The following is a 27630-nucleotide window of genomic DNA, read 5'->3' as shown; positions in this document are numbered from 1 at the left end:
GCCCCCAGCAAATGGTGGGCACTCAGGAAACAGTGGTTGAGTCAATTAAGCAGATATTTTCTTCACATGTAGCCCTCTTTTCCCTCCACCTCCCCCTTCTCTCCCAGCTTTTTGCTTTTGCTCCTGGCCTTACTTCTGAGCAAAGAATTTGCTTTAATCTGCTTCCAACAACATCTAAGCCTCTGGAAGAGTCTGACATGAATGTGGGGCTTCGGGCTACCAGGTCCTACCTTCTCTGGGGGAAGGAGAGGAACAATTCTCCCCAGACTCCACCCTGCACACATCCGAGTACAGGAACTCACTTGCCAAACTCTCACCGGCTTCTGGGAGACAGACGGGAATTTTATGATGAATAATCTGGCAGCATATGGTTAAAATGTTTGAAGTCACCAATTCACGGCTGATTAAACAATTCTGTACATAAATAACACCCGACAATCCTGCCTCTAAATTCCAAGCAGAGATGTAATTTACACTTTCGTTTGGTGATCGGGATGGGAAAAAAGCCAGAAATGTCAATTTCTGTAGACTTACTAGAAATATCGCACTGAAATAGCACCTCTCCAACTTTAAAGACAAACAGCTGAAACTCTTAGACAAATACTACTGAATGTACAGACTCCAGCAAGATTTATACGGAGTCTGCATGCGAATCATCAGCCAGCATTAGTGGAAATCCAAACTGGTTTAGGTCAGAACCCTAAAATGGTTGGCAGTCAACGCCATTTAGTATCAACTTGGAGGCTGGAGTTATGTGCCAAGAACATAGCATTTGGGAGTGAGAAAACAAAGGCTGCCTGGCTCAATTAGTCACAACTCCAGTTTGTTCCCTGGACTGGAGGTGCCTGGCTACCTGATGAAAAACCAGTAATATTTTACTAAGCAATGCCAAATATTTTAATTGAGGCAAAAGAGCACTTGGGTATCACTCAAGGATGTGATCTTTTTTCATTCTTGCAATTGGAAGGCTCTTCTGTTCTTGCTATATATATAAATAGAAGCTGACTGTACAACTTGCACATAGTAAAAAAAATAAAACAAAACAAACCCTAGAGATGGTCACTGCTCGTGGTTTGGTGATATACTTGCCCATATTTTAAAAGACATATAATATGACATATAATAAAGGGTATTGAGTTTCTCTTTTGGGTGAGAGGAAACTTTTGGAAATAGTGATGGTCGTGCAACATGGTGAATTGTCACTGAATTATATACTTAAAAATGGTGATGATGGCAATTTTTTTTGTTATATGTATTTTATCACAATAAAATTATAAAACAGACACATAAGAGCTTTTTAAATTAAAAAATATATATACATGTGATCTACTATAGCTACTCTCCTGCAATTTCCCACTATATATTGTGGCTAGTTTTCCCCACGAATGTTTATAAAGAGATACTGTATCTGCAGAGTACTCCACCCTATGGACACACCATGATCTAGAGGAACAATCCCTTACCGCTGGGCATCTAGGTTTCTTCCAACTCCACACTGCAGCTGACATTCTTTCACATACAGCTGTTTCTACATGAATAGTCAGCAGGTTTTTCCCCTAAGAATAAATTTCTAGAAGTAAATTTACTAAGTCAAAGGGGATGCATACTCCTGTAGCTTTCAATATATATGTCAAACTGCCTTATGAAAAAGGTGTACTAGCTTAAAATATGATTTTAGTGCAAAAATTAAATGTAAAATTTGAACATTCATTCCTCGCATTTGCTATACCACATCACCCTTTGAGTTCAGCAAGAACGAAGCCCTGAATTCAAAATTCACTCTCTGGGTGTTGGGGAGACAGCTACATTGCTAAAATTATCATTTTCTTTAGCTCATTTATAATCAGGAAATATTCTTTCTTGTCTCGTATCTTTACTTTTTTAATGTGGTAATATATATATATATATAAAACAAATATATATACATAACAATACCAATTCAACATTCTTTACACGTACAATTCAGTGACATTGACTACGGTCACCACGTTGTGCTGCCATCACCACTCTTCATTTCCAAATTCTTCCATCCCATTAACGAAAACTCAGTGCCCCCTAAGCAATGACTCTCCCTTTTCCCCCAATTTCCATCCCTCTTAACCACTAATAGACTTAGGTCTCTATATATTTGCCTATTCAAGATATTTCATGTAAGTGGGATCATACAATATTTGTCCTTTTATGACTGATTTCACTCAGCATAATGTTTTCAAGGTTCATTCATGTTGTGGCATGCATTAGGACTTCACTTCTCTTCCTGGATGAGTAGTATTCCATTGTATGTATATAGCACATTTTGTTTATTCGTTCATCTGTTAATAGACATTTAGGCTGTTTCGACCTTTTGGCTATTGTGAATTATGCTGCAATGAACACTGGTGTACAGGTCTCTGTTTTTAAGGAAATATGCCTTATACATTAAGTAAGATCAGAAGATCCCAAACCTACCTGGGAGAGCTGTTTCATTGGGCAACCTATCTACTTCCAGGATAAAATCATCCTTGAAGAAGAGATAGCCCACTATGGAGAACAGGTAAACCAAGATCAGAGCCAGAACCGCCGTCAGGATAATGGACCGTCCATTCCGAGTGACGCTTTTAATGACATTAAGCAGAGTCTCTTCTCTGTACACTAAATCAAAAAGCTTTAAAAGCAAACAAAAGGAGGATGACATGTCAATTTTAAGAAGGCTTGATATACATCAATATTGCATATGAAAACTTGCTTTATAGAGCTTTCACCCTCTTGGAAACTCAAACGGATTATACTACTACCTTAACATTTCAGTCATGCCTGTCTTAACAGTGAAAACTGAGATGGAAAAATGAGGAAAAGTAAACACAGAAGAGAGGGACAGGAAACGAATGCAACTTCAAGTAGTATACAGGGCAGTTCAGGGTCCTGGAAATGGAGAAAATACTGGATTGGCCCAATGAGTTTCAGAGAGCAAGGGAGAGAAAAGTGATAAGGGTCCAGGCATACGTTCACTTTGGAGATATTTATCAAGTATCTACAAAAGGCCAGAAACTCTGGGTACAGCAGTGGATGAGACCCTGGTTCTTGTCCTCATAGACACAGAGTCTAGTGGAGAAGGTAGACATACAATAAATCATTGCTAGGAGCAAGGAGTCTAGATTTAGATACGGGTTCAAATCTCAGCTCAGCTACTTACTACCCCTATGATCTTGGGCTAGGTACTTTCCCCTTTCTCTCTAAGCCTCAGTTTCCTCATTTGTGGACTGGAGAATGTAGAGTTATTGTAAAGAACAAACAGGCAGCGTATGTACAACGCTTAGCATATAGTTACAGATATGTGCTGAGTAAGTGCACAACAAATGGTCATTATTATCATTAATTGCCTGATGAAGAGACTGGGCCAAGGTCATATAGGTAATAAGTGGCAAGGACATGGGAGGTGATAATGCACCCAGAAGCCTAAACCATTACTATTCACCTGCCCCCCTCCCACCCTGTCCAGTTCGGGGAAGACCCTTGCATTTCACAATGTGTCCAGATCTAAATTACTCTTGGTTAAGGGACCTGATCTTTGCATGAAGCTGGCCACAAGAGAAATGGAGGACCCTAAAGATATGTAGGTATGGGAGAACTGATCACTAGTTTCCCAAGAACTGTGGTCTCAGGTATTTGGTGGGGAAATGGCGGGGAGCTATGGAGGAGAACTCTATGGGGTTACTCTTCGACCACAAGGCTAGATTTTAACATGGCCCCATGTACTGACCTGACATCTAATCCTCTCTCGAAGTTTCTACTACCACTGGTGCTTTGTTGGAGGGTTGTGCATGGTGACCTGAGTTAGGGGTCATGAGTTTGAATTTGAATCCTGACTCTGCTTTTAATTTGCTGCAAGATGTTGGTCAAACCATGCAACATCTCTGGACCTCAGTTTCCTGACCTGTAAGATAAGTGGACTAAACGAGCTGATCTCTGAATCCCTTCCAATTTAGAATTTTATATCTGAGTCCATTTTCTGGTCAATTAGCCTTTGTGCCTCCCTACCATCAATCTGCATCCTGAGGCTAGCTGGGTGAAGGGCATGGGGTAAAGGATGATACTTAAAAGGAAACAAGGGAGAGACAGTCAATCTAAGAGTGTAAAAGACTAAGTGTGGCTGTTGATGTTGGCTAAAAATTTTCCACTAACTCCATATAATGCAGCAAGTAAGAGGAGTTTCCAACAACAAGCAAATGCCACTTGTTTTCTCTGGTTAAGATCCTTAGAGATCTAGACAACCCCCAATTCATTGAAATGGCCAGGATTTTTCTTTTCACTTGTCTAGGTTTTTTAATTTCAAAACAATGAACATGTACTAGTTATATAAAAGAAACACTTTCTTCTAATCAGAAAATTACCTGTGTTCAACGGAGAAAACTTTGAAAACACAGCAGAGCACAAAGAAAACCTCAAATCACCAATAATCCCATCAGCTATAGACATCCACTCAACAATTTCTAGTTTTTTCTGTCGTTTAAAAAATGTAATGTATACATACCCATTTTTATAAAAATATTATAATACTGGTATGCAGTCAGACTCTTTCACCTAGCAATTATGAACATTTTCATGTCAAAACTGATCACCTAGTATTTCAACTGTATAGAAAAAATACCATTTACTTAACCAATTTTTTTAAATATTCAAGATGTTTTCAATTATATGTCATTATGAATAATGCTGAGATGCACCCCTCTGTATATATCTCTATATGCACTTGTCTAGTCATTTCTTTTTGGTGAACTTACAGAAACAAAATTATTGGCTCAAATATTACAATATTATCACATTGCCCAATTTCCTTCCAGAAAAGTTGTACCAATTTATCCTCACCACGAGTAGAGAACGTTGCCCATTTTACCCCATTCTCACTAGTCCTGAGCATGATCATGTTTTTTAACCTTTCCTAAGGTCACAGATAAAACACGGAATGGCATTGTTTTAATTAGCCTGTCTTGGTTTAGTGGTAAGGATGAATATTTTTCCATATGTTTATTGACCATCTGGATTTCTACTTTTGTTAACTGTCTGCTTAGGAACTTTGTACATTTTTACCTTAGGGTGTTCCTATTTTTCCAAGGACACTCTCAGTACAGGCTTGAGACTAGGCTTAGCAGGTCTGTAGGTGCACCAGCACTTAGGTTACACACCTTCCCTTTCTGGCCTGCTGGCATGGAGCTTTTACAACTCAGTGAGACATGGGTTTTCCTTACTGGAGTTGTTGTTGTTGTCATTTAGTCAGCCTTTCAGTCACGGTGACCCCATGCACAATGGAAGGAAACACTGCCCGGTCCTGCACCATCCCCATGATCACTTTTGGATCGACCTATTATGTTCTAGAGGGTTTTCAATGGCTGATTTTTGGAAGTGGATTGCCAGGCCTTTCTTCCTAGTCTGTCTCAGTCTGGAAGCACTGCTGAAACCTGTTCATCATCCTGGCAACACGCAAGCCTCCACTGACAGGTGGGTGGTGGCTGGGAATCAAATCCAGGTCTCCCGCATGGAAGGTGAGAATTCTACCACTGGACCACCACTGCCCCCACTCCCTGCTGGAAGTCTCTGTCCTTTTATAGCCAGCCCAATTCCTTTCAGCTCCCAGGTTTTCTTTATTTGTGGAATAATTTGAGTAATTTCAGTATTTTGTCTGTGGTTCTCAACCACACCTTAAATACTGCTTTTGGCATTAAAAAAAAAAAAAAAAACACATCGCTTGAGGTCATGGGCAAGTCAAAGTCCAGACGGCTTAGAAAAACCCTAAGAGCACATATGAGAGGCATCTGGCCACAAGCTAGTTTGACCTTGTGAAGTATTTCTAAAAGGGAACTGAGCTCAGATAAGATCATCGAAAGCTCTGAGTTGCTCTTATCTTTCTGTGACAGATTATAGATTTGAAAGCACTCATGCAAACTGCAACGTGATCTACCCGTTTCATTGAAGCTGGGACTTTTTCACATGCTCAAATGAAAGGTGGTACAGTGCAGTGCTCAAGAGCTTGGTCTTGGGGGTCAACAGAGTTGAATTGCTAGCCTCTCTCTTGCTCACTGTGTGATCTCCCACTTACTGTGTGACTTTGGGCAAGTTACCTAACCTCACTAAGCCTCAGTTTATCATCTGTAAACTAGATATGTCATCTGCTTCAAAGGTGGTTCTGATAGAATGTATGCAAAGAACACACAGTGAAAACTCAAGAAATGGTGGCACCTATCATTTTCTGAGTCTCTGGGTAGTGCAAATGGTTAACGAGCTCAGCTGCTAACAAAAGGTTGGAGGTTTCATTCCACCCAGAGGTGCCTTGGAAGAAAGGCCTGGTGACTCACTTCTAAAAAGCCAGTCACTGAGAACCCTGTGGAACACAGTTCTACTCTGACACACTTGGGGTCGCCATGAGTTGGGCTGACTTGATAGCAACCGGTTGGTTATTATTTTCTAAACTGTGAAGCCCATGAGGGCAGGGACTGTATTTGTTGTTTCACCATTATACCCCCTGCATCTAGCATTGGCAACGACTGGCATTGTGAATGAATGATTAAAAGACGACCACTCGAATGAATAGAAGAGAAAAGAAAGGCAACTGGATATAGACTATAGGAAAGGTCCAACTCCTGAATAGGGTGCGATGGCACTGACTGAAGGAGAATCTCCTGTCTCTTGGAAGAAAACCCGCAGGAGGGATGAACGAGAGCAGCAATTGAACTCTGCCTGTTGGATTGGCAGACTTGGGCCTCTTCTAACTCACAGACTGGGACTCCATCCAATGACATTATTAAATGAGACAAAAAGGCTCAGAAATATACGTAAGACTCCAAAGATTTCTGATATAGAGTGACCAAAATAGGCCACATGATAACGACAATCACAAATATATCCTGAAACCTCTTTGCCTAAAACCTCAATGTACAGCCAGACCTGTTTTCAAAAGAATCCATTCCTCTTAGCCTGCCAACTTCAGCCACTAATGGAATGAGCTAATCTTGATGATCTGAATGGTGAATTCTTTATGGTGCTTGGGATGGGAAATGGAATATGGGATGACAAAGACAGTAACAATGGCTAGCAAGCACGGAGCATGTATGGTGTGGCAGTGATATTCTAGGCCCTGTACATGCACGCTTATGTATAATCCCTACAACAACCTGGGAAGGAGATATATTGTTCTCTCATTTCATAGATGAGGACACTGAGGCACAGAGCAATTAAGTAACCAGCCCAGAGACCACCTGCATAGCACCTCTTAGAATAGCCTTTTGCAAGTAAGACCCCATTTTAAGTCAACACTTAGGACTTGATCATTTTCTATCCTCACAAACATTTTTAAATTTCTAGACTATGGGTGGTTTTGCTTGAAGATCAGTCAACTTTATGCTCCCTGTCATTTTATTTAGGTATAAGGAACTGGGTTCTTATCTAAATTCTACAGGTCTATATTCCCTCGAACAATAGCAGAGTAAGCAGGCCTTTGACCAATACTTTAAAAACCTGCTCAGCAGGAAGGTGACAGAACCAAACCATTTTTAGACTATCAAGACATTAACCACTTGGCTCAGATTTCAACAAAATAACTTTGAATGAAAAGGTCTCCTGGACCCATCAATTTACTGAGCTCATTATCATGGATCATGGGAGTTTGAAAGTAGCTCCTACTCTTATGGTCACTACATTTTCCCCTGAGAGACGAATCCTGAGAGAACTGATGATAGTCTCAAAAATATTCTCCTTGGCAAGTGCTGGCTGAGCCCAATAAATAAATAAAAACAAAGATGCATGTGGAGGAAACATCTCCCAAACCAGACTGTAGACATCTCCTATTAAAGAGAAGTAAAAGATTCATTGTACACTGTATGAATGTGGTAGTTCACCTGCAGGGACCTGGATGGGTGACTTGGTCCCTGTGTAGCTTTCCTCTCCAGAGCCCCCAACTGCTGCCTACAGTGGGGCTGTGACCTTCTTAGACCAGGCACACCAATCACCATGAAAAGGAAGCGTCTGTTATGAGAGAGAGGACACGGACCCTCTCCTAGTATTCAGCAAGTATTCTGACAACAGGTACCCACCAGCAAACTGTAGAAGAACTCATGGACAAAGAGCCCCATGGCGCAGATCAACAGATACAACAAGTGATAAAGGAACTCAACATCAAGGACCATGGCTCGGTAGCCTCTGGTGAACGTTCCGCAGTTGCCCACGAAGCTCATCAGAAAGATGATTTTATTGCAGACCTGAGAACGAGGACAGGAAAAGTGAGATTACATGGATGGCGCCCAACTTCAGATTCTTCGTCACAGCTAATGGCCCTTCTCACACAAACATATCTCAGCAACCATGACAGCAACTTACAAAGTATCATAAATTTGGGTACCAAACAAAAGCTGGAGTATAGAACAGCTTCCTTTTGTTCCAAGTGCCCACCAAACCCTCCAAGAACCATTTTTCTCACCTAAGTCACTTCATTACTTAGCTTTTCAGGTATATTACAAATTACATGGTAGTCAAATGACTTCAAGTCCAACAGTAATCTAATAGCATTTGTATAGGACAAAAACAAAATTAGCACATACTAAGACTATGATTTTCAAAATGAGATATGAATAATTTCTAACATTCTTACATGAGTTAGTCAAACATAGAATTCATCTCAATCCACGAACCCGGTGATCGGCATGATTAAAAATGTTTTTTGAACTTCTGTTACATTCTAGGCATTACAGAGTTGCAATTCAATGGAAAGCAGCCAGTTCTTGTCTTTAATTGCTTCTGATTTCACAGGAAAAAATGAGATTTTTTTTAAAATAAAAAAGAAGGAACTTCAGGATGAGTACTGTCCTCTCCCTTCTTCTTGTAATAACTTCTCATTTTCCTTTGGAGAATCCAATTTCTGTATCAGTCCTATGGTCTGGGTGGGGCTCCACCCTGCTTAATCAGAATACTGTATTCCCCTGACCATACTGACTGGCTCAGGGTTAGGCACGTGACCAAACGGAGCCAAGGATATCCACTGAGATCTTTCTTGGGACTTCAGCATAGGACAATTTTGTTCTTTCCCACTGATCTTGACCTCAAGAGGATGTAAGCTCTGGGTCTGCTCGCATCCATCTTTCCATACCATGAACCCAAGAGCACCACCATCACAGAGGATACAGAGCCAAAAGATGGAAAGAGCAACTGGGCCCTGATACCACTTTTTGGGCCCCTGTATTCACCTATGCCTGAAGCTAGGATCTTGATTTCTCAGCACATGAACCAATACATTTTCTCCTCTGTTTAAGCTAGCGTGGATTAGGTTTTCTAACACCTGCAACAGAGGAGTCTTAATTCATCTACTGTGTAATGGAGCCCCATGCTAATAGAAACCTCATGCCTGAAAGTCCATCTCTAGCAACATGTTGACAGTAAAACCTGAATTATGAGAAGGCTGCAGAAAAAGATCTTCTGAGTTACTTGGCAAAACCATCTTTTGCCACCCTAGCTATCTTGGCCACAGGTGCTAGGGAAATTCTGCCAGTTAATCTTGTAGGTCAATGTAAGGGAGCTTCTCAGCAATCAGATAAATGAGGAAGACAACACCTACAGAGAACTTCTGGCTTTCTCTGACAAGTTAAACATTCAATACACCAGTTTCTTCAATATTCTTTACCAGTGTAGGATCTTTCAGAGAGTGGGAAAGTATTGATTCTGGGTGATCTGCGTTGATAGTGTTTCAATTAAAAACAACAACAACCAAGACAACGCTCTGGTTGACATTACAGGCCCTCAAATATGCCCAGGTTTCTGCTGTCTTAACAACAGAGCAATTCACTTCACTTGAATCCACTCCCCCCTCTAACTACTGCTAGAGTTTTCTCCTTGGCTTCACCAGCAAATATCTCCTATGCCTGGTCTGAACCTGCTGTCTCCATATCCTACTGACTCTGCTTGATTAGTCTTAGATCTGGCTTCCAGCCCCACCTCTCAACTGAAGACACCCTTGGAATAATCTTTAAAGGCTTCTGCAAGGATAAATCCAGCAGTGTTTCCCTATCTGCTTTTACCATCTAATCCCAGCTCTCTGCAGAAAGACACAGCTAACCACCCCATTCTTCTTTCCATTCTCCCAGCCCTTGGCTGCCCATGATTCTAGATGCTACCTTGTCCTGTTTCTTAAGCTCTTAGACTTCCGGCATCCCTTCCTCTGTTTCTGTCCATAGCTACTCTTCCTTTTCTGTTATGCTCTATGTGTGTTTCTTTTTTTATTGCCTTTAAGTAATTATTTATTACAGCTGTTTCAGCTCCCCCGCCCAGCTGATGTTGTTATTATAAATGGCAATTAATCATCTAAGTTGAGTCTTTCCTCCAGCTGATCTATGTTAAAGAAGTGATAACCATGGAATGATTCAAGGCCAGAGAAGCAAAAGAACTAGACAGCCCATAGAAGAGGTTGGAAATCATCAAGAGTCTTTTCCTGTCTTTATTTTGTATTTCCTTCCTAAATAGCTTCTTCTCACTGCAGGTGATACATACATTACCCTTCCCAACCCTAACATCTCTTTAGCACTTTGGTCACGCATTTTCAAATGCCAGAATTAGCATTAATAACTTGGCATCTCAAGCCCACAGAGTCAATGATTTAAATGAATTTTCACCCTGAAAATGACATCTCTGCAAGACTTCACTTTAGTTGGCTGAATTCTTCTTCTCTCATTCATCCATGACTGCAAATCTGGAGTAATCTTTGCCTCCTTCATCACCCAATCAAAGAGTAACACCTTCTTTGCCTGAAGAAAAAGGCCTCAATCAAGGCCCTACATTTTTTTCAGGTATGAGAATATGACCTACACCTGCCATATGTCACTATATCCTTTGTATCTCTGACATCTGTCCTTCCTTCTTCTACACTATGACCAAGACTCAGGCTCATTGTACCTAATTGAAAGCACCACTAGAGCCCTTTAAATGGTCCCGCTGCCTCCACCCCCTCCCCACTGTAATCCACATGACATGTCACTAGTGAAAGAATTTTCTCAAGAATACCTCTTTGTAAACGGCATTTCTTTGCTCAAAAATCTTCAGTCACTGCCCACTATTGGGGACTGTTTCCTAACATATATTCTATACAACACTAATCCCAAGAGATGCTTTAAAAAATGTGGTCAAATAAATTTGTGAAACACAAACACAGTGCTTCCCTTTCCTGTGAGATTCGAACTGCATATCAGCATAGGAAGGTCTCTGAAAGTCCTGCAGTAAGAAACCTGTCTGATTTTGTTTAACCCAGTGTTCCCACATTGATTCACCACAGAACCCTTTTTTCACCTAACACTTATTAACAAAACGTGCTTTGGACATGCTGATCTGGAGGATTGAATCCAATTGTTTTAGCCTAAAATTCAGTGCCCTGAGTTACCTGCACAGGACCAGGATCTGCCATATTGCTGTGTACACCACAACTGAGGTGACACTCAACTCTTTATTGGCTCTTGACAACATCCTGGGCTCCCCACTGCTCTACTCTGGCCTATGAGACCTACAGAAAAAGGCTCTATCTCAATTCCTACCTCTGGCCAGGCTCTTCCCATTCATTAAGACATAGCTTCAACTCTATCTCCTTCCCTGAGCTTGTCAGCTTGAAGTAGTCTCTTCTCCAAAGTCCTTGTGGCCTTGCTATTTGAACACCCATACTGGGACACATACTGTTGTACTGAATTATCGTCCACCTTATTTTGCAATATCTTTTCCATTTTTGGACAGTGGCCTCAGCTTCCTTATATGTTCAGGGCAGAAACCTCTGGAAGGCATTTTCAGATTCCCACAGTGCCTCACACGTCCAAATTTTCCCTTTCCCTTCACCAGGAAACCGCTCCAATTTGTGGTCTCCTATCAGCTGTCTCCACCTCCTAAGAATTGTCCTATACATGCAGTTGGCTTCTATCCCTCAACTGCACTGAAAAAGCATCTCCAAATGTCACCACTGACTTCTTAAGTGACCCTTCTTGGTTGTCCTCTTAACTCTGTACTGCTTCATCTCTGTGTTCTGAACAATCCTTCTTCCTTTGTCCCATTCTTCTACATAGTCTTCACCAGAAGTGAGTATTCTGTTAGTATTTGAGGACTTGATTCACTGGGTAAAATCTCCTGTCCCAACAAACCTTTGACCAGATTGGTAAAACTGATTTAAATCTCAACTGCTATCCCTCTTCCTGACTAACTTTTGAGAGTGATATCCCCTAAAAATGAGATATTCAACGTTCAAACAATGCATTAAGGGGCTCATGGTACCATAAGAAGCTCTCTCTTGCTCCTGCTATTTTATGACTTGACCCGAATAAGATTTTTCTGCATGGAAAGCACATGCCAAGAATCTAGGGGCCAGAAAGGAAGGCCTTCCTATGGGCTTACTAACAAAAAATTGACTATGAAGTTATTCATACTTACATTGAAAGCTCCCAGGAGAAACAACGTGGGCTGTAACCCAACCGAAAATATCAACCGGAGAATTGTGGAAGCAATTAATGCCCGGATGCCATGGGGCTTGGGGAGAGCAATGACGATGGCCAAGGAGATAAGCATGGCTGTCCACAGCAGGCCTGACAAGTGTGGCTCCAGAGTCCCTGGAAAGACAAGGTAGATTCGTCACTGATCAGTGCTCTCACCTAGTATAGGTGACAGATCAAAATGGGCTTAATTACACCTGCTTCAATCACCTGTCCGGCCTTACATGCCACAGCTCTCATCTCAAATTCTCTGCCCCAAACAGATGAATGGACAAACAAAATGTGTTACATCCATAAAATGGAATATTACTCAGCTGTAAAGAGAAATGAAGTCCTGATGCATGCTACAATGTGAATAAGCCTTGAAAATATGCTGTGTGAAATACATCAAACACAAAAGGATAAATATATATTGCCATTACCCCACTTATATGAAATCTCTGGAATAGGCAAATACATAGAAATCAAAGCTTATTAATGCTGATCAGGAGACAGTGAGAGGGAGAAGGAAAGGAAGACAACACTTAGGGGACACTGTTTTGTTAGCCATGTATTTACCACAATTAAAACAAAAAATTCTCTGCCCCAGATGTAACCAGTCACATCCATTTTTTCCTTACCTCCAGGTTTTCATACACATTCTTTCTGCCTGGAAAATTCTTTCTTTCCTATTCATCTTAGGTTTCAACTTAGGTATTACCTCTTCCTGGAAGCCCCCACTCCCCAATTCTCTTCTTCCTCACAAAAACTTGCCAGATACTCCCTGCTTCTCTGTGTTCTTTGTGCATTCTCTGGTCATCCCTTGTTAGCTGCTGTCAAGTTGGCCCAACTCATGGCAACCCTATGCACAATGGGACTGGACTGTTGTGATCCATAGGGCTTTCACTGACTAATTTTCTATGGTAGATTGCCAGGACTTTCTATCTGGTCCGCCTTAGTCTGGAAGCTCCGCTGAAACTGTTTAGCATCATAGCAACACACAAGCCTCCACTGCCAGACAGGTGGTCGCTGCGTATGAGGTGCACTGGCTGGGAATCAAACCCGAGTCTCTGCATGGAGGGTGACAATTCTACCACTAAACCACCACGGGCCTGGATCATCCCTATAGGACCCTATATTCTAATAGCGAGTTTACTGGCGTTTCCCTCCCTCGTCTCCAAGTTCTCTGAGGGAAGAATCTGGCACCCAGAAGGCACTCACCAAATGCTTGTTCAACAAATAAAACTCAAACATGTGTCACGCTTCGCTTTCAGGGGAGGCAAACTAGAGGCCTAAACTTTTAGTCTTTATTAAAAGTACGCAAAGGAAAATTGCAGGTCCCCTGCCTGAATCAGATTTCTTCAAGGGAAGGAGGAAAGCAACTTCCACGTCGTTAGCATCATCCCACAATTAGATTATCCTTGTAGTCAAAGAGCTTATACCAGTTTTTGTCATCTCTTGCTATTGCAAGTTCTATTTAGGGTGTCCCACGAGACGGCTTGGTTATATAACATGAGCCAACATGGCTAAAAATACAGTTCTGTAAAACACTCATTAAAAAAAAACACACTCCTATTTCAAATGCTGTCACATTTTGAGTCTCCTTCAGATGTAAACAAGCAGCACTACATGATTAATGCCACTTATATAAAGGAGTTTCACTTCTTTGGAACTGCTGGGATTACAGCACCACCCAGGAAAGAGACAAAAAAGGCATTTTTGAGAACCTTACAGGTTACAGCCGTTCTACAAGTTTGCTGCCTGTCCTAATTTATTTAGGCCAAACCTGCCAAGATTCAGCTTCTTTCTAAAAATTGTGCCCTCTGGTCCCAACCATTTACTTTTCCCTTTTGATATCCTTCAAGAGGAAAACCTGCTTAGAAATGAGCCCAAGGAGGCAGAAGCTTTTCAGAGTTTAAGAAGCAGATGTTGAGGCATAGGTACATTCCTTGGGCGTTTAACAATTGTCAGACACTGTATTACATCAATTATCATTTATTTAATCCTCGCAATCACCCTATGAGGTCCCTACTCTTAGCTCCATTGTACTCTAGGAGAAACTGAGTCTCAGGTTACATAACTTGCGCCAGGTGGCACAGCTAATGGCCAGAGTTACTGGACTCTGAAGTCCAGGTCCTTAACCACTATTTAAAAAAGAAAAATTCCCCTCAGCTTTATTGGGGTTAATTTAAAGACAATAAAATCCAGCCACTTTAAGTGTAAAATTTGATGAATTTTGTACCATCATGAGTTATATATACCACCACAGTCAAGATTCAGAACATTTTATCACCCTAAAAACTTTCCTTGGGCATATGTGTAGTTGATCTGCTTGTTCTACCCCCCGCCCTAGGCAACTCCTGATCTGCTTTGTGTCACTGTAGTTTTGCACTTGGTAGAATTTTTTTAAAATGAAGAAAATAATCCTGCAGTATGTAGTCTTTTGTGTTTGACTTCTTTCACTTAGCATAATGTTTTTGAGAGTCATCCAGATTATGGCATGCATCAATATTTTCTTTTTATTGCTGAGTAATATTCCATAGTATGAATGTACCACAGTTTATCTGTCCATTCAACAAGGGATACATATGTGAGTTGCTTCTAGTTTGGAGTAATTATAAGTAATGCCACAAGGAACATTCAAGTACAAATCTTGCAGTGGACATATGTTTTTTCTTGGATAAGTACCTGGTAGTAGATTCTTGGATCCTAAATATACATTAACTTTACAAGACACTGTCAACATGTTTTCTAAAATGATTATACCATTTTGTCTTCCAGCAGCCATATATGAGAGTTCCAGTTGCTCCATATCCTCACCAATACTTGATATTATCAGTCTTTTTAATTTTAGCCATTCTGGTAGGTTTGTAGTAGCATGCATGTGGTTTGTGGTTTTAATTTGCATTTTCCTGATAACTAGTGATGTTAAGCACCTTTTCATATGCTTATCGGCCATTTGCATGTCTTCTTTTGTGAAATGTCTGTTCAAATCTTTTGCTTATTGTTTTAATTGGGCGCCTCTTTATTAGTGAGTTGTAAGAGTTCTTTATATATTCTGGATATCAGCCTTTTGTCAGATGTGTGCTTTGCAAATATTTTCTCCCAGCCTGTGGCTTGCCTTTCATTTTCTTAACTGCTTAATCACCATTTTAAACTGCCTCTTAAAATCTCAGTATAATAAATGTGACCAGTACAGTGAATGTATCCAAATCCTGAAGGGGTCAATATAAAAACCTGCTCTTCCTACTTTTAAAGGAATGTGAAAAAAAAAATAGTGCTAGATTCCAAAAACAAATGAACAAAAAAAACTCTAAACAGACATGTTTGAGACAATTGGAGAAATCTGAAGAAGGACAAGGTATTAGAAGATTTACTGTTAGCTTTGTTAAATACAATAATGGCATGGAGATTATATACATTTTAAAATATCCTTATAAATTAGAGATGCACATTGAAATATTTACATGCAAAACAAGATGTCTAGACTTCTTTAAAGTATTTCAGAAAAAAAATTGGCAAAATGTTGATAAATGTTAAAGCTGGGTTGGTAGGTATATGATAATTCACTATATTTGTTTTTCTGCTTGTGGGAATATTTGAAAATTTCAATAATAAAAAAATTTAAAAGTAGTACTATATTTGTTTTAACCATCATAGCATGCTCACAAATTCAGTAAGAAATCTGAAGCTGCTTAAGTTTCATGCTTTTGAAAGACTGTGTGACTCATTAGTTCTGAAATAAAGGCAAAAAAGGAGCTTTTAAGGCCACCAGTATTCTTACAGCCACAAGCCTTGTAAGACACAGGGCCACATCAGCATGCATAACAAGGTCATTGCACACATCCAAGGCAGACATTGTAGAAGTTCTGTTGTCAGGATTCAACAAGAACAAATACTGGTCTCAAAGAAATATTTTCAGGTAATTAACCAAATCGTGTTTCTAGGTAGGGCTAATGGAATCCTCCTGGTTAGCAATGAGTGTAAGAAAATGCATTAACACATCTTGCAAAAGAAACAAAAATCCCGTTGAGAGTGAAGTGATGTGTTTGAGGCAATCTCAGTCACTATATAATTGAAAAGTCTTCAATGGGTCAGATCAACATCCCTTCCCTCCTGGGAGGTTTAATTATGCTTTCTGGTTTATTTCTTCAACATGAATTTCTCATGTCCATGCTTCCAAAAGAGGAAACCTTAACTCCTACAGATTGGCCAAAGCTGATCCCAGATTCAGAAAACACTATTTTAGAGTTGGAAGGTCCTTAACAATCATTTCACTCAAGGTGTCTCAACTTTGATGGGCAAGAAACAGATGTCTGAGAGATTCTGAATGAGTTGGCAACTAATTTTTCCTGAACTCTATAAGAATTTCGGCTCCACATCAAAGTTTCCCAATTAATGGCTTAGTCTAAGTACCTCTTATTACAGAGGATAACAAGGACTTAGTGAAGTGGCAACATGGCAAACCAGTGGCACAGCCAGGCCAGGACACCAAGTCTCTAGGTTCCTTAGTCTAGGTATCCCATTGTATGAGGCTTATCACTGAAGGGTAGGGAGCTGCCAACTCACTGTCCCCAGACACTGGTTTGAGGGATGCCTACAGTGATCAGTAAAGAAAATGGTCAAGGTATATAAGGAAAATCAATTTTGAATATTTTTAAAGAAATGGACAGCAAATGAAAACATCCAAAATAATGGCTGAATAACCTACCAGCATGAACTTGGCAACTTCCCCAAGGTAGAAGGAGACCTGGGCCCCTGTCACATCCCACTGAGCTCTTGGCTGCCCACTCCATGCCCCTTGCTACCTTGGCAGCCTGGGTAAGTCAGGCTCCTCCTCAGAGAAAACCCTCCAGCCTAGTATACTTGCCAAGTCTTTTCAGACACAGGCACTTGTGATTTCTAACATGTCATTTAAAAGGAAAATCCCCTTGGAGCTTGTGTTTAGGTAGTGCTTTTGGGGGGAGGGGCGGGATTTAAATTATTATGTAACACATCCAAATAGAAAAGCTCTCTAAGTACTCAAATGCATAAGCTAAATGTACAACATCAAATCAAACCTGTTGCCATTGAGTTGACTCTGACTCATGGCGACCCCATATGTTACAGAGTTGAACTGCTCCACAGGGTTTCTTGGCTGTAATCTTTAAAGAAGCAGATCACTGGCCTTTCTTCCATGGTTCCGCTGGGTGGGTTGAAATCACCAACCTTTAGGTTAGCAGTCAATTGCACACCATTTGCACCACCCAGGGACCTCAGTTAGGTATACAGGCATAACCTGAGATGTCTTCACATTCGAGCCGTCTTTTAAACATACTCTTATTACATACACACGTGCTGCTTGAGTCGTTAAGAGCTGAGCCTAAAACTTACTCCTGTATTGTTTTTGTATCTTACTTTTGGGCTCTTTCTCCCATCATATTCCACACGAGATGGCTCCTGGCAGGTGTGTATGTATGTACGTATATATGTATGTATGTATGTGTGTGTGTGTACATATATATACATATATATATAGAGAGAGAGAGAGAGAGCGATCTGCTAAAAAGCTCTGATGAAAAATTTAGCTGAAAAGTAGACCTCCCAGGAGGCTGTGGTGGGTATCAGAAAAGGGGCTGTGAATGTATAACAGAAGAGTAGCTTTCAAGGTCTGCCACCAGAAACCCAACAGTGCGAATGCCTTTAGTATGTCATTAAGCAAATCGAGGGCCCTCGAGACACAAAAATGCCCCTGCTGAACTGTTTTCTCTTCTCAGCACAATATGGAGAATGCGTATACAGCTGACTGGAGAGGGGAGGACCTATAAAGACCGTTGACATAATGTTTTATTATATGAACAATGGCATACAGCTCCTAATAGACTAAACATTCAAGGATGCACGGTCTGCAGTCATTCAAGACCTGCCTTGCCCCACCCTTTGCAAAGGAAAAAATTCCAGAGATTTCTTACTAATTCTTCAGTCTGAGATCAATTCCAAAAGTATGGTGTGGAAAAAAATCTACTGGACTGAGTATCAAAATACCAGTGTTCTAGGGTTAGCTCTGCACTAGCTGAGCAACTTTGGCCAAATCTCTCAACCTCTCTGAGACAGAGTTTCCCAATGTATAAGACAAGGGGGTTAACCAAGGTGATTTCTGACAGGTTCAGTAGTGTATAGTTCCTTTTCTTTCTTTCCTGGTAAGTAAATATGGACATAAAATAGATTAGATTTAGAACTAAATTAAAACTTTCATCACGTCTGAAAATGAATAATTAGGATCCTAAATACTATACCAGTAATGACAGGGGTTATTGCTCTACCTGTTGCTTCTAATAAAAACAAAAAACAGTTGTCATCAAGTTGATTCTGACTCATGGCGATCCCATATGTGTCAGAGTAGAACTGTGCTCCACAGGGTTTTCAACGGCTGACTTTTCAGAAGTAGATCACCAGGCCTTTCTTCTGAGGTAGGCTCGAACCACCAACCTTTCGGTTAGCAGCCAAGCACTTAACTGCACCACCCAGGGACTCCATTGCTTCTAACAGTTTCCTTGAAATCAAAGACATGGGTACCTCCTCGAACTCCTTTAAATGGGTAGAAAAACGCCACCAGCAAATTCATCAGGACGGCCAGGTTAAAGGAAATGCTGCTCCAGAAGGACATGTTGCGGGCACACCAATAGAGAACTGGCTGGGCTGTGAACACAAAGAATAAGCCATGTGACGTCTGAGACTGCCAGTCAGAATGCCGGGCATTCAACGCCGCCCTTCTGCCCTCTCTTCCCCCACAAGTCCATTTTTGTTCCCAGTTTTTACCACAACAGTCAAAATGGTCATTTGTTTTGAAGTTGACTCATAGGGTCATAATGGCAGCAGATTGGATTATTTCTGTTTGGAACACTTACGGGAACAGAGGGTGTATTTGGGGGCAAGGGAGAAGAGAAGGAGAAAAGTTGGCACATCTAGAAACCCTGAATGCCCTAGTCAACACCATCAGGCATGGAATCTGGGGGTTACCCAGAGTTCACCAATGGAGTCCTTAGTTCCCCTCAGGGCTCCTGAACCAGACCAAGATGCCCAGTGAGATGTAAGAATTCAATTAGCATTCTAGAAGTGTGGGGAAGGTGGGGGTGGAGGGACACAGCATTGAGTTGGACCAGCTGGGCTGCAGACAAGGACTGGTACCATATCCACACTCTTGCCTTGCTCAAAATCATCCACCGACTTGCTGGCGCCTAAAAGCAAGACAATGAGTCACTTGCCATTTCCCTTAAGTCTGATGATCACTCTTGGGGGGTGGGGAGCAAGGAGTGACAGTGGCTGACCATGTGGTCAGTAGTAAAGATCTCAATTCCAAAGGCTATGAAGAAAGGATGTGGTGCTGAAGCCATCACAAAGGGGCAAGAGACAATTTTGATATTGCTGCTACCTTCACTGTTACCATGGGGGATACCGTACTAGTTGGGCATTCTTAATCTTAGAACAAAAACCCATGGCCACCTGTCTGTGTGCGATGGTGCTTCCTTTTCCCCTGAACTCTTTGTCCATGGTACCTTACACTTAGAATGATGCTCAAAATTAGATGTGGTAAGAACGGTTTCAGTCTCTATGCCAGAGGCAAAGTTTCAAAAAGATAGTCTCATTCAACATTCTCCTCCCCTACCCTCCGTCCCCAAAAGCATGGAATACATGAGGATGGATCTCTATTGTGTATTTGTTCCCAGTGAAGTCATCATGTAACTTTAGGACAGCAGCCAAAGACAAATCCAACGGCCCTATAATGAAGCCAATAGCTGCAGCCAAGCCTTTGGAAGCTTCCTTCCAAAATAAAGTTATAGTACAATTAAACAGAGCCCTGGGTAACTTATTAATTGCTGTTTTCATGTTTGCACTTGGTAACAGGCAATGTTTCTAAACCAGAGATTCCTAGAGCTATGACAATCATTTAGTTTAAAATCACTCATTTTTTAGAAATGAGGGCAACTGAGGCCCAGATGAGGGCAGAAGCTGTGGAGATCTCATTATCCAAGTCAGTAATCCCTGGGTAACCTGGATCAGTTACTCAGGTCAACAATAGGGATAAGGGTAAGTGCTCATCATGTCACCACTCTATAATAGAGTAGCTGACCAGGATTCAATCAACCTTCAGTTAACAATTTACTTTTTTGCAATTATGAAGCTAATTAAAGATGATAAATCATCTATTCTATAAACAAACAGCTATTGGTGTTTCTTCTGGGACCAAAGAACATATCTGATCTGCATATGAAAATTCCAGAAGAGGACAGAAGAAATGAATGGCAAGAAACTCAGTGTTGACTGTTGAGGCCAAGTGATAGGTACATGAGAATTCATAATATTCTCTCCACATTGTTGTTAGTTGCCATCAAGTTGATTCCAACTCATGGCCACCCCATGTGTTATGGGGTTTTCATGGTTGTAATCGAAACAAAAGCAAATTGCCAGACCCTTCTTCCGCAGGGCAGCTGGGTGGGTTCCAACTGCCAACCTATAGTTCAGCACTCATGTGCCACCTAGAAACCTTCCTCTCTTCATTAGTGTATGTATAAAAAGTTCACAATAGTAAGTTTTTTTTTTTTTTTTTTCTTTTTAAGGAAATGGCAAAGTTCAGTGATGGACTATGTAATGCCAGCATTCTCTTTAGAAGGAGCTCTCAATATCAAACATGAGGTCATTCATCGCAGGATATTTTAATACAATTGTAATAAATTGTCTTTTGAACTATGGCACAGATTTCACTAATAAGTCTTATTTTTATAAGGCTAACATTCCACTTAAATTGTTGTATTATTTTGAATATGAACAAAGTCTTCCAAATCAACTGGGTATTTACTGAGGTACAAAAGATGCTTGGGGAGCAACCTTGATCATGCAATGTCTTTCCTGTGCATGTGGAGCTGTGGCCCCCATCTATCTTTCCAGACTCTTCTCCTACTTTCCTTCCCCATTCACTCTGCCTTTGCATCCCCATCTAGTTGTGGTTCCTGGCACACACCTAGTACTTACTCTGCAGCCTCTATGCACTCCTTCTGTGGTGATTTAAAAATATGTTCACAAATTCTTTGATATTCCTCCCTTCAAGAAGTGGAGCTTCATTGCCTTCTCCATGAGTGTGGGCTGGACTTAGGAATTTGCTTCTAATAGATAGAATATGGCAGAAGCAATGGTGCGTGACTTCCAAGACTAGACCATAAAAGGCATTGAGGTTTCCTCTGCTCTAACTCTCTCTCTTGAATCATCTGAATCTCTCTCTTGAACCAACTGCCATGTTGTGAGGACACTCAAGCAGCCCTAGGGAGGGTCCCATGTGACAAGGAATTGAGGCTTCCTGCCAACAATCATGTGAATGAGCTTAGAAGTGGATCCTCCAGGTCCAGTAGAGCCTTGGCTGAATCTTGATAGCAACCTCAAGAAAGACCCTGAACCAGGATGACCCAGCTAAGTTACTCCTGAATTCATGACTCTGAGAAATCATGAGATAATAAATGTTTATTGTTTTAAGCCATTAAGTATTGGGATAATTTGTGACACAACAACAGAATGGAACTGTTATGCCTTCTGTGATAGGCAAAATAATGGCCACCAGAATCTGTGAATATGTCACCTTACAAACAAAAGGGATTATGCATATGTGATTAAGCTAAGGATCTTGAGATGGGGAGATTCACCTGGATTTTCTGGGTGGGCCCAAAATAATCACAAGGCTCCTAATAAGCGAAAGAAGAAGGTAGGAAAGTCAGAGTCAGTGACACACTCTGGGAAAGACTTGACTGGCCATTGCTAGTTTTGAAGGTAGAGGAAGGAGGGACCAAGAGCCACAGAACGCATGTAGATTCTAGAAGCTGGAAAAGGCAAAGAAACAGATTCTCCCCTAGAGTTTCCAGAAGAATGCAGACCTGCCAAAACCTTGATTTTAGCCCAATGAGAACCATTTCAGACTTTACACAATGAATGTATGCTGTTTTAAACCACCAAGTTTGCAGTAATTTGTTACAGCGAAAAACAAGAAACTCATACACTGTCCCTCCTCCAATCTCTCAGGCTTGTACTTGTCCAAGTCCTACCTATCTTTCTTGGCACTGTTTACACCCTATCTTTTCTAGGAGGCCTTCTTTTCCCATACTTCCAAAATATGTTCCTCTTTTTTTTTTTTTTTTAATATTGTGTTGCTTACAGAGCAAATTAGTTTCTCATCCAACAAATTTTACACAAACCACAACGTGTTCTTGCTCAACTACAGCCCCTGTCAGAATCTGCTTTGTATTACAGCCATTTAACAATATGCCTGTGTGGCCTGCCCCCATCAGACGGTCAGCTTCTGCAGGAAGGAATCTTAGCTTACACGTTGTTGAATTCCCCGCTGTGTCTTGTAGCATGTTTCTACTTAAACAACCAGGTGCTGTTGAGCTGACTCTGACTCATGGCAACCCCATATTTGTCAGAGCAGAACTGAGCTCCATACAGTTTTCAATGGCTGACCTTTTGGAAGTAGATCACCAGGCTTTTCCTCCTAGTGTGTGAGTAGACTTGAACCACGAAAGGTTAAACGTTGGTTGGCTCTATTGATGCTTCTACATTATAGCAAAACCACAGAGGTGCCACAATCCCAGACAAGCGGGGCAATTTAAATAACTGCAGTTTAAATAACCGCAACCCAGTGTCTCTTGGGAACACTCTTTCCTAGTTTCATTTGTTTCTTTTTTAAAGGAACTGGGCCTTGTTTGATGACTTGTATTCCATATATACGTATACGTATATGTATATACATGTAGAAGCAGAATTTCCCAGCTCCATTGTGGCAAGTGTGATAATCATGAGGGAAAAACCCAAGCAAGAAAGCGCCAGCATAACGCAACTCTGCCTCAATTTCCTCTTTTACTACTTTCTAGTTTTCCTAGCCCTGATCTTTCACGTTACTTGGCCAGGGATCTTGAGGAAAGGGTGTCAAGTTGGGTCAGAGAAACAATGTGAAGGCACAGAAGAGGCGAGGTGTGTGTATGTGTGTATACATACGTGTGCGTAGGGTGTGTATTGTGTGGGTGTGAGTGTGTGGCATGTGGGCGTGCGCGCCTTTATGATGTGAGCAGGGCAGGAGGAGGGTTTCTGAAGAACACAGCAATTCGGTATGTTAGTACCTGCAGAAGAAAAAGCCAAGCAATGTCAGTCTCAGACAGATCACACTTTGTGTCTGAGCTGTAGCTACAGGTTTACCAAAGCACAGGTTATTCTTCTGTGATACATTCAGGAAAAAGTAAAGCAGCTACACAAATAAGCCAGAAGGATCTTTTCTGCAGACTTATTAGAAGATAAATAAGCTTCTTAGAGAGGAAAAACTCATTATAATTGCACTTCTAATGAGTACATTTCTTCTCTCCTATATATGCAAATCATGTTTAATCTAGTTATTATTCTCAATTTCTCTCTTACCAGCAGGTAGCTTTGAAGCCAATTAAAATCTTTTAGTTGACAACTATAGTTTGTGTTTAAGCTTCACTGAAACAAAAACTATTTAAAAAAAAAAAAAAGACTAAAATAAGAGAAGTTTTTTGCTACCATGCAATATAAATCTTGGAATAATCAGATGGCTGTACTGGAATAAATCAATCAGGTCATCTTGATTCCCAGTTTATATGTGAGGGGCTAGGGGCAGTTAAGTCATTTGCCCAAGGCCAAAGAGCCAATGGGTGGCAGGAGCAGAACAGAAGCCCCATCTCTGGGGTCTGAGGTCTTCCTACAACATTTCAGGAAGAAGAAGACGAGACATCTACCTCACCATAACAGGTGAGGACCCTTCTGTTGGTTCATAAGCTCCTTGGAGAGCTTATATACATATATTTGACAACACAATTCTTAGAGAATAAATATATCTGACCAGTCTTAGTAGACTCAAACAAGGGAAAGGATAATATTACAGAGTTTTAGATAAGTGAATTCAAGATTATCCCCCCAAACTGGATTTACGGAAAATCCCAGTGTGAGGGCTGGAATCAACAAATTAAAGGAAGTTCATTTTTATTTCATGTAATAGCAGGAAATATAAGAATACAAAATGAGTGGGGTCTACGTCTACCTTTTTATTTGTATCTTTTTTGTCTTATTGCCCTAGCACAGTGCTGTGTAAAAGCGCAACATTAATCATGATGCTTGAGCTAGGAGAGTTTTAGATGAAGCCCAAAGTAATCCATGAAGACACATGATGTGGGGTGGAATCGTACCCTATGTCTCCTGGAGTCCATACAAGGAGGTCACACGTGTGTCCTGCTCAAGGCCCCCAGCCCCTCTGTCAGGTGCCAAATGCAGAACCTGTGAGGAATGGGTTTGGCCCAGCAAGACACTGTGTAAAGTCTGAAGGTGCTGGACAATGAGAAGCTCCTTAGAGAACAGAGAGAATAGAGAATGGGTGAGGTGGGTGGGGTGGGAACAGGACTTCCCGCAAAATCGATTGCATCACCCTCTCTGCCACAAATGGAATCAAGGCCTGCAGAAAGGTGGGAAAGTGAGGTACAAGGAACTCATCCCAAGAGGCTGATCTGTTCCTGCTCAGACTGGCAGGATCAGGCAGAAAATGGAAGCTCCCAGAAACTGACCTCCAACCCAGGTTTCCCCTACTCCAGCCCCACTCCATAGAAAGAGCCTGGAAGTTCCCATCTGCAGCTGGAGTCCAGGGTTTCAAATAAAAGCCTGACTCCTGCCTAACAGAAATAAAGCGCGATCCTTTTTAAGTTGGTTACTGCAGCCGGTGCCAAGCATACTGTTGGGACTGAAGGATCTCATTAAAACCCTAATGAAAACCAGGAGCCGAGAAGTCCTCCGGGGAAGCCCCGTAAAAAATGTTTTAGCTGAGTAATTTCACCCCGACCAGCTGGCCTTCTCAATGGGACTCGCTGGTGAGCCATGACATATCTTAGGCAGCAAATGATTCCACCTCCTATAAAATGATACTGGAGTCTAAAAACCGAGATACCCTTCAAAAGGGAAATACCAGACTCTCTTGAGCAGGTGTGCTAGTAAATGAGCAATCAAGCCATCTGAGTTTCCCGCTTAAGTGCCTCATCCTGTGAGTTCAAGGCCCTGGCCTTCCCCTCTCCCTTCCTTCCCCTCCCCCAGTTCCTTTTATCCAATCCAATCAAGATAAATGCTGCATAAAGGAACCTTTTCAAGGGAGTTGCCACCCTTGGGCTGGAGCTCATTGATCAACCACCAAGGTGTCTGGAACTTCCTGGTTGTCAGAGGTGGGGAGTATAAACTACATCATCCTTGCTCTTATACTTGCTTGGAGATAAACGCACCACCAAGCCCAGGCTTAGTGTGGCAAAACCCCAGAACGATACTCCTTCAACAACTCTTCTCTGTAGTGCTGTTCACGTGTTGCTGACCCACCTCTTAGTTTCTTTTGCCAATTCATTTCATTGAAGAGGTCTTCGGACCGCAGGAAGAAATCATTGATTTTGCTGCCCTGTTCATCTCTCTCTGTAGTGTAGTATATTCGTAGCTTTGACTCTTTGGTTAGGAATTCACATATACTGGGAACTGGAAAGACGATCTGCTCCATTGTTCTGTCTAATCTGACAATCTGGGGTGAAAAAACAGATGAGATTCAACAATCATCTTCAAAACACTTTACTAGGACTGCTTGGCTTTTGGCCACAGACTAAGTGTTCAGGATTGAGTATGCCAGTAATACAGACCTGCTCCTGAGTCTCCTCTGATTTGATAATCCCAAACTGGGCTGTGTCTCTTAAGAGTTATACGAAAAAGTGGTTTTGATCGGTCTGTATGAGTATTTTTCTAACCTCAAATCTATTTATTTCATTGTGACTAATATTTATCTGGAGCAATTTAAATTGTGTCTTAGATGAGACACTAGGCTCATTTGTCCAGTAGAACTTTCCGTAATGATGGAATGTTCCGTGTCTGAGCTGTCCAATGTGGTAGCCACCAGACACATGTGGCTATTGAGCACTTACATGTGGCTAGTGTGACTAAAGAACTGAATATTTACTTTTATTTAATTTTAATTAATTTAAATAGATACACATGGCTACTGGCTACCACATTGAACAGTGTAGATCTAGGCAGTGGTGCAAACCTTACCTAAGATCTTTTTTCAGATTGAAGAACTGGGTTTGTTCTTCCTAGGTAAGAACTTTATAAGGAGAACTTTGGCTTATCCAGTTGGGGTAACCTTCTACCTTTTATTTGTCACTTAAAAAAAAAAACAAAATGGTGCCATAGAGTCGATTCCAACTCATAGCAACTAAAACATAAGATATATGAATCAATACACCCATTTAACTCTCATACAGCACTATTCTTTAAATGAGCTTTTTTGGGCCCCGGGGATGGACACCTCACAGGTTTTCTCCATGTCCTTCCTAGGTTGTCTCATTCTCCAATAAGGAAGCAGTCTGGTCTGGAACGTTCAAATTCTAGGATGCTGTATTGAGTCACAGTTCTGGGGGGCAGAGATTTCAAAAGGGCTAAGGTTGCAGTACAACAGGGGCATAAAACCCATTGACGTTGTGACACTATAGGGCAGAGCAGTATTGCCTCATAAGGTTTCCAAGGAGTGGATGGTGGATTTAAACTGCCAACCTTTCAGTTAGCAGCCAAGCTCTTTGTCACTGAGCCACCAGAGCTCCAAAAGGGGCATAGCCTCTTTTTATTCTTCCTTCCCAGAGGCTGCAGAAGTCAGGTGAGCCCAGGGACAACACCCTCTATAAGAAGAGCTCACTCTCGCTCTCTCAATACCTGTGTTCATTGATGCAGCAAGAGAAGTTGAGTCAGGTCAAGTTGTAGTGGGAGACTCTCTCAGAGGTAAGACAGGTTCTCACAGCCCTGGAACCATAATTTCTGAAAGATGTGGTCTTTAGACCACTGGTTCCCAAGTCTAGCTGGAGACCAGGTTACAGGAGGTTTAATTATAATATTGATTCTGGCCCATAACTCAACCTCACTTAACTGGAGCTGTGGTATGGAGGTTGGTGGACAGAATCTGCACATGAACCAGCTCCCAGGAGATTCTGATGTACACATAGGCTTGGGGACCAACTCTGCAGTCTCTTGCTACCAAAAAAGAGCCTGCCTACTTTGCATCCTTCCTTATACTGAAGGAATACAATCTGAGATGTGGGTCTGGGCTCAGGAGGGAAAGGAAGAGTAGACAAGGAGG

General features: G+C 41.4%; 1 protein-coding gene across 1 annotated transcript in view; it reads right to left on the bottom strand.

The window, feature by feature from the left end:
* ITPR1 (inositol 1,4,5-trisphosphate receptor type 1) overlaps positions 1–27630 on the bottom strand; it is a 382998-nt gene that overhangs the window by 37562 nt on the left and 317806 nt on the right. Inside the window, exons 49-54 of the mRNA XM_049862511.1 lie at positions 25839–26031; positions 19011–19133; positions 12418–12593; positions 8064–8228; positions 2449–2644; positions 231–323 (exon numbers count right to left, since the gene is read on the bottom strand). Of these exons, the coding sequence (XP_049718468.1) occupies positions 231–323; positions 2449–2644; positions 8064–8228; positions 12418–12593; positions 19011–19133; positions 25839–26031 (946 nt within the window). The remainder of the gene's footprint in view (positions 1–230; positions 324–2448; positions 2645–8063; positions 8229–12417; positions 12594–19010; positions 19134–25838; positions 26032–27630) is intronic.

Source organism: Elephas maximus, chromosome 20 (assembly GCF_024166365.1).
Source record: "Elephas maximus indicus isolate mEleMax1 chromosome 20, mEleMax1 primary haplotype, whole genome shotgun sequence".
NCBI classification, from domain to species: Eukaryota; Metazoa; Chordata; class Mammalia; order Proboscidea; family Elephantidae; genus Elephas; species Elephas maximus.
This window is presented reverse-complemented; position numbering and strand designations above follow the sequence as displayed.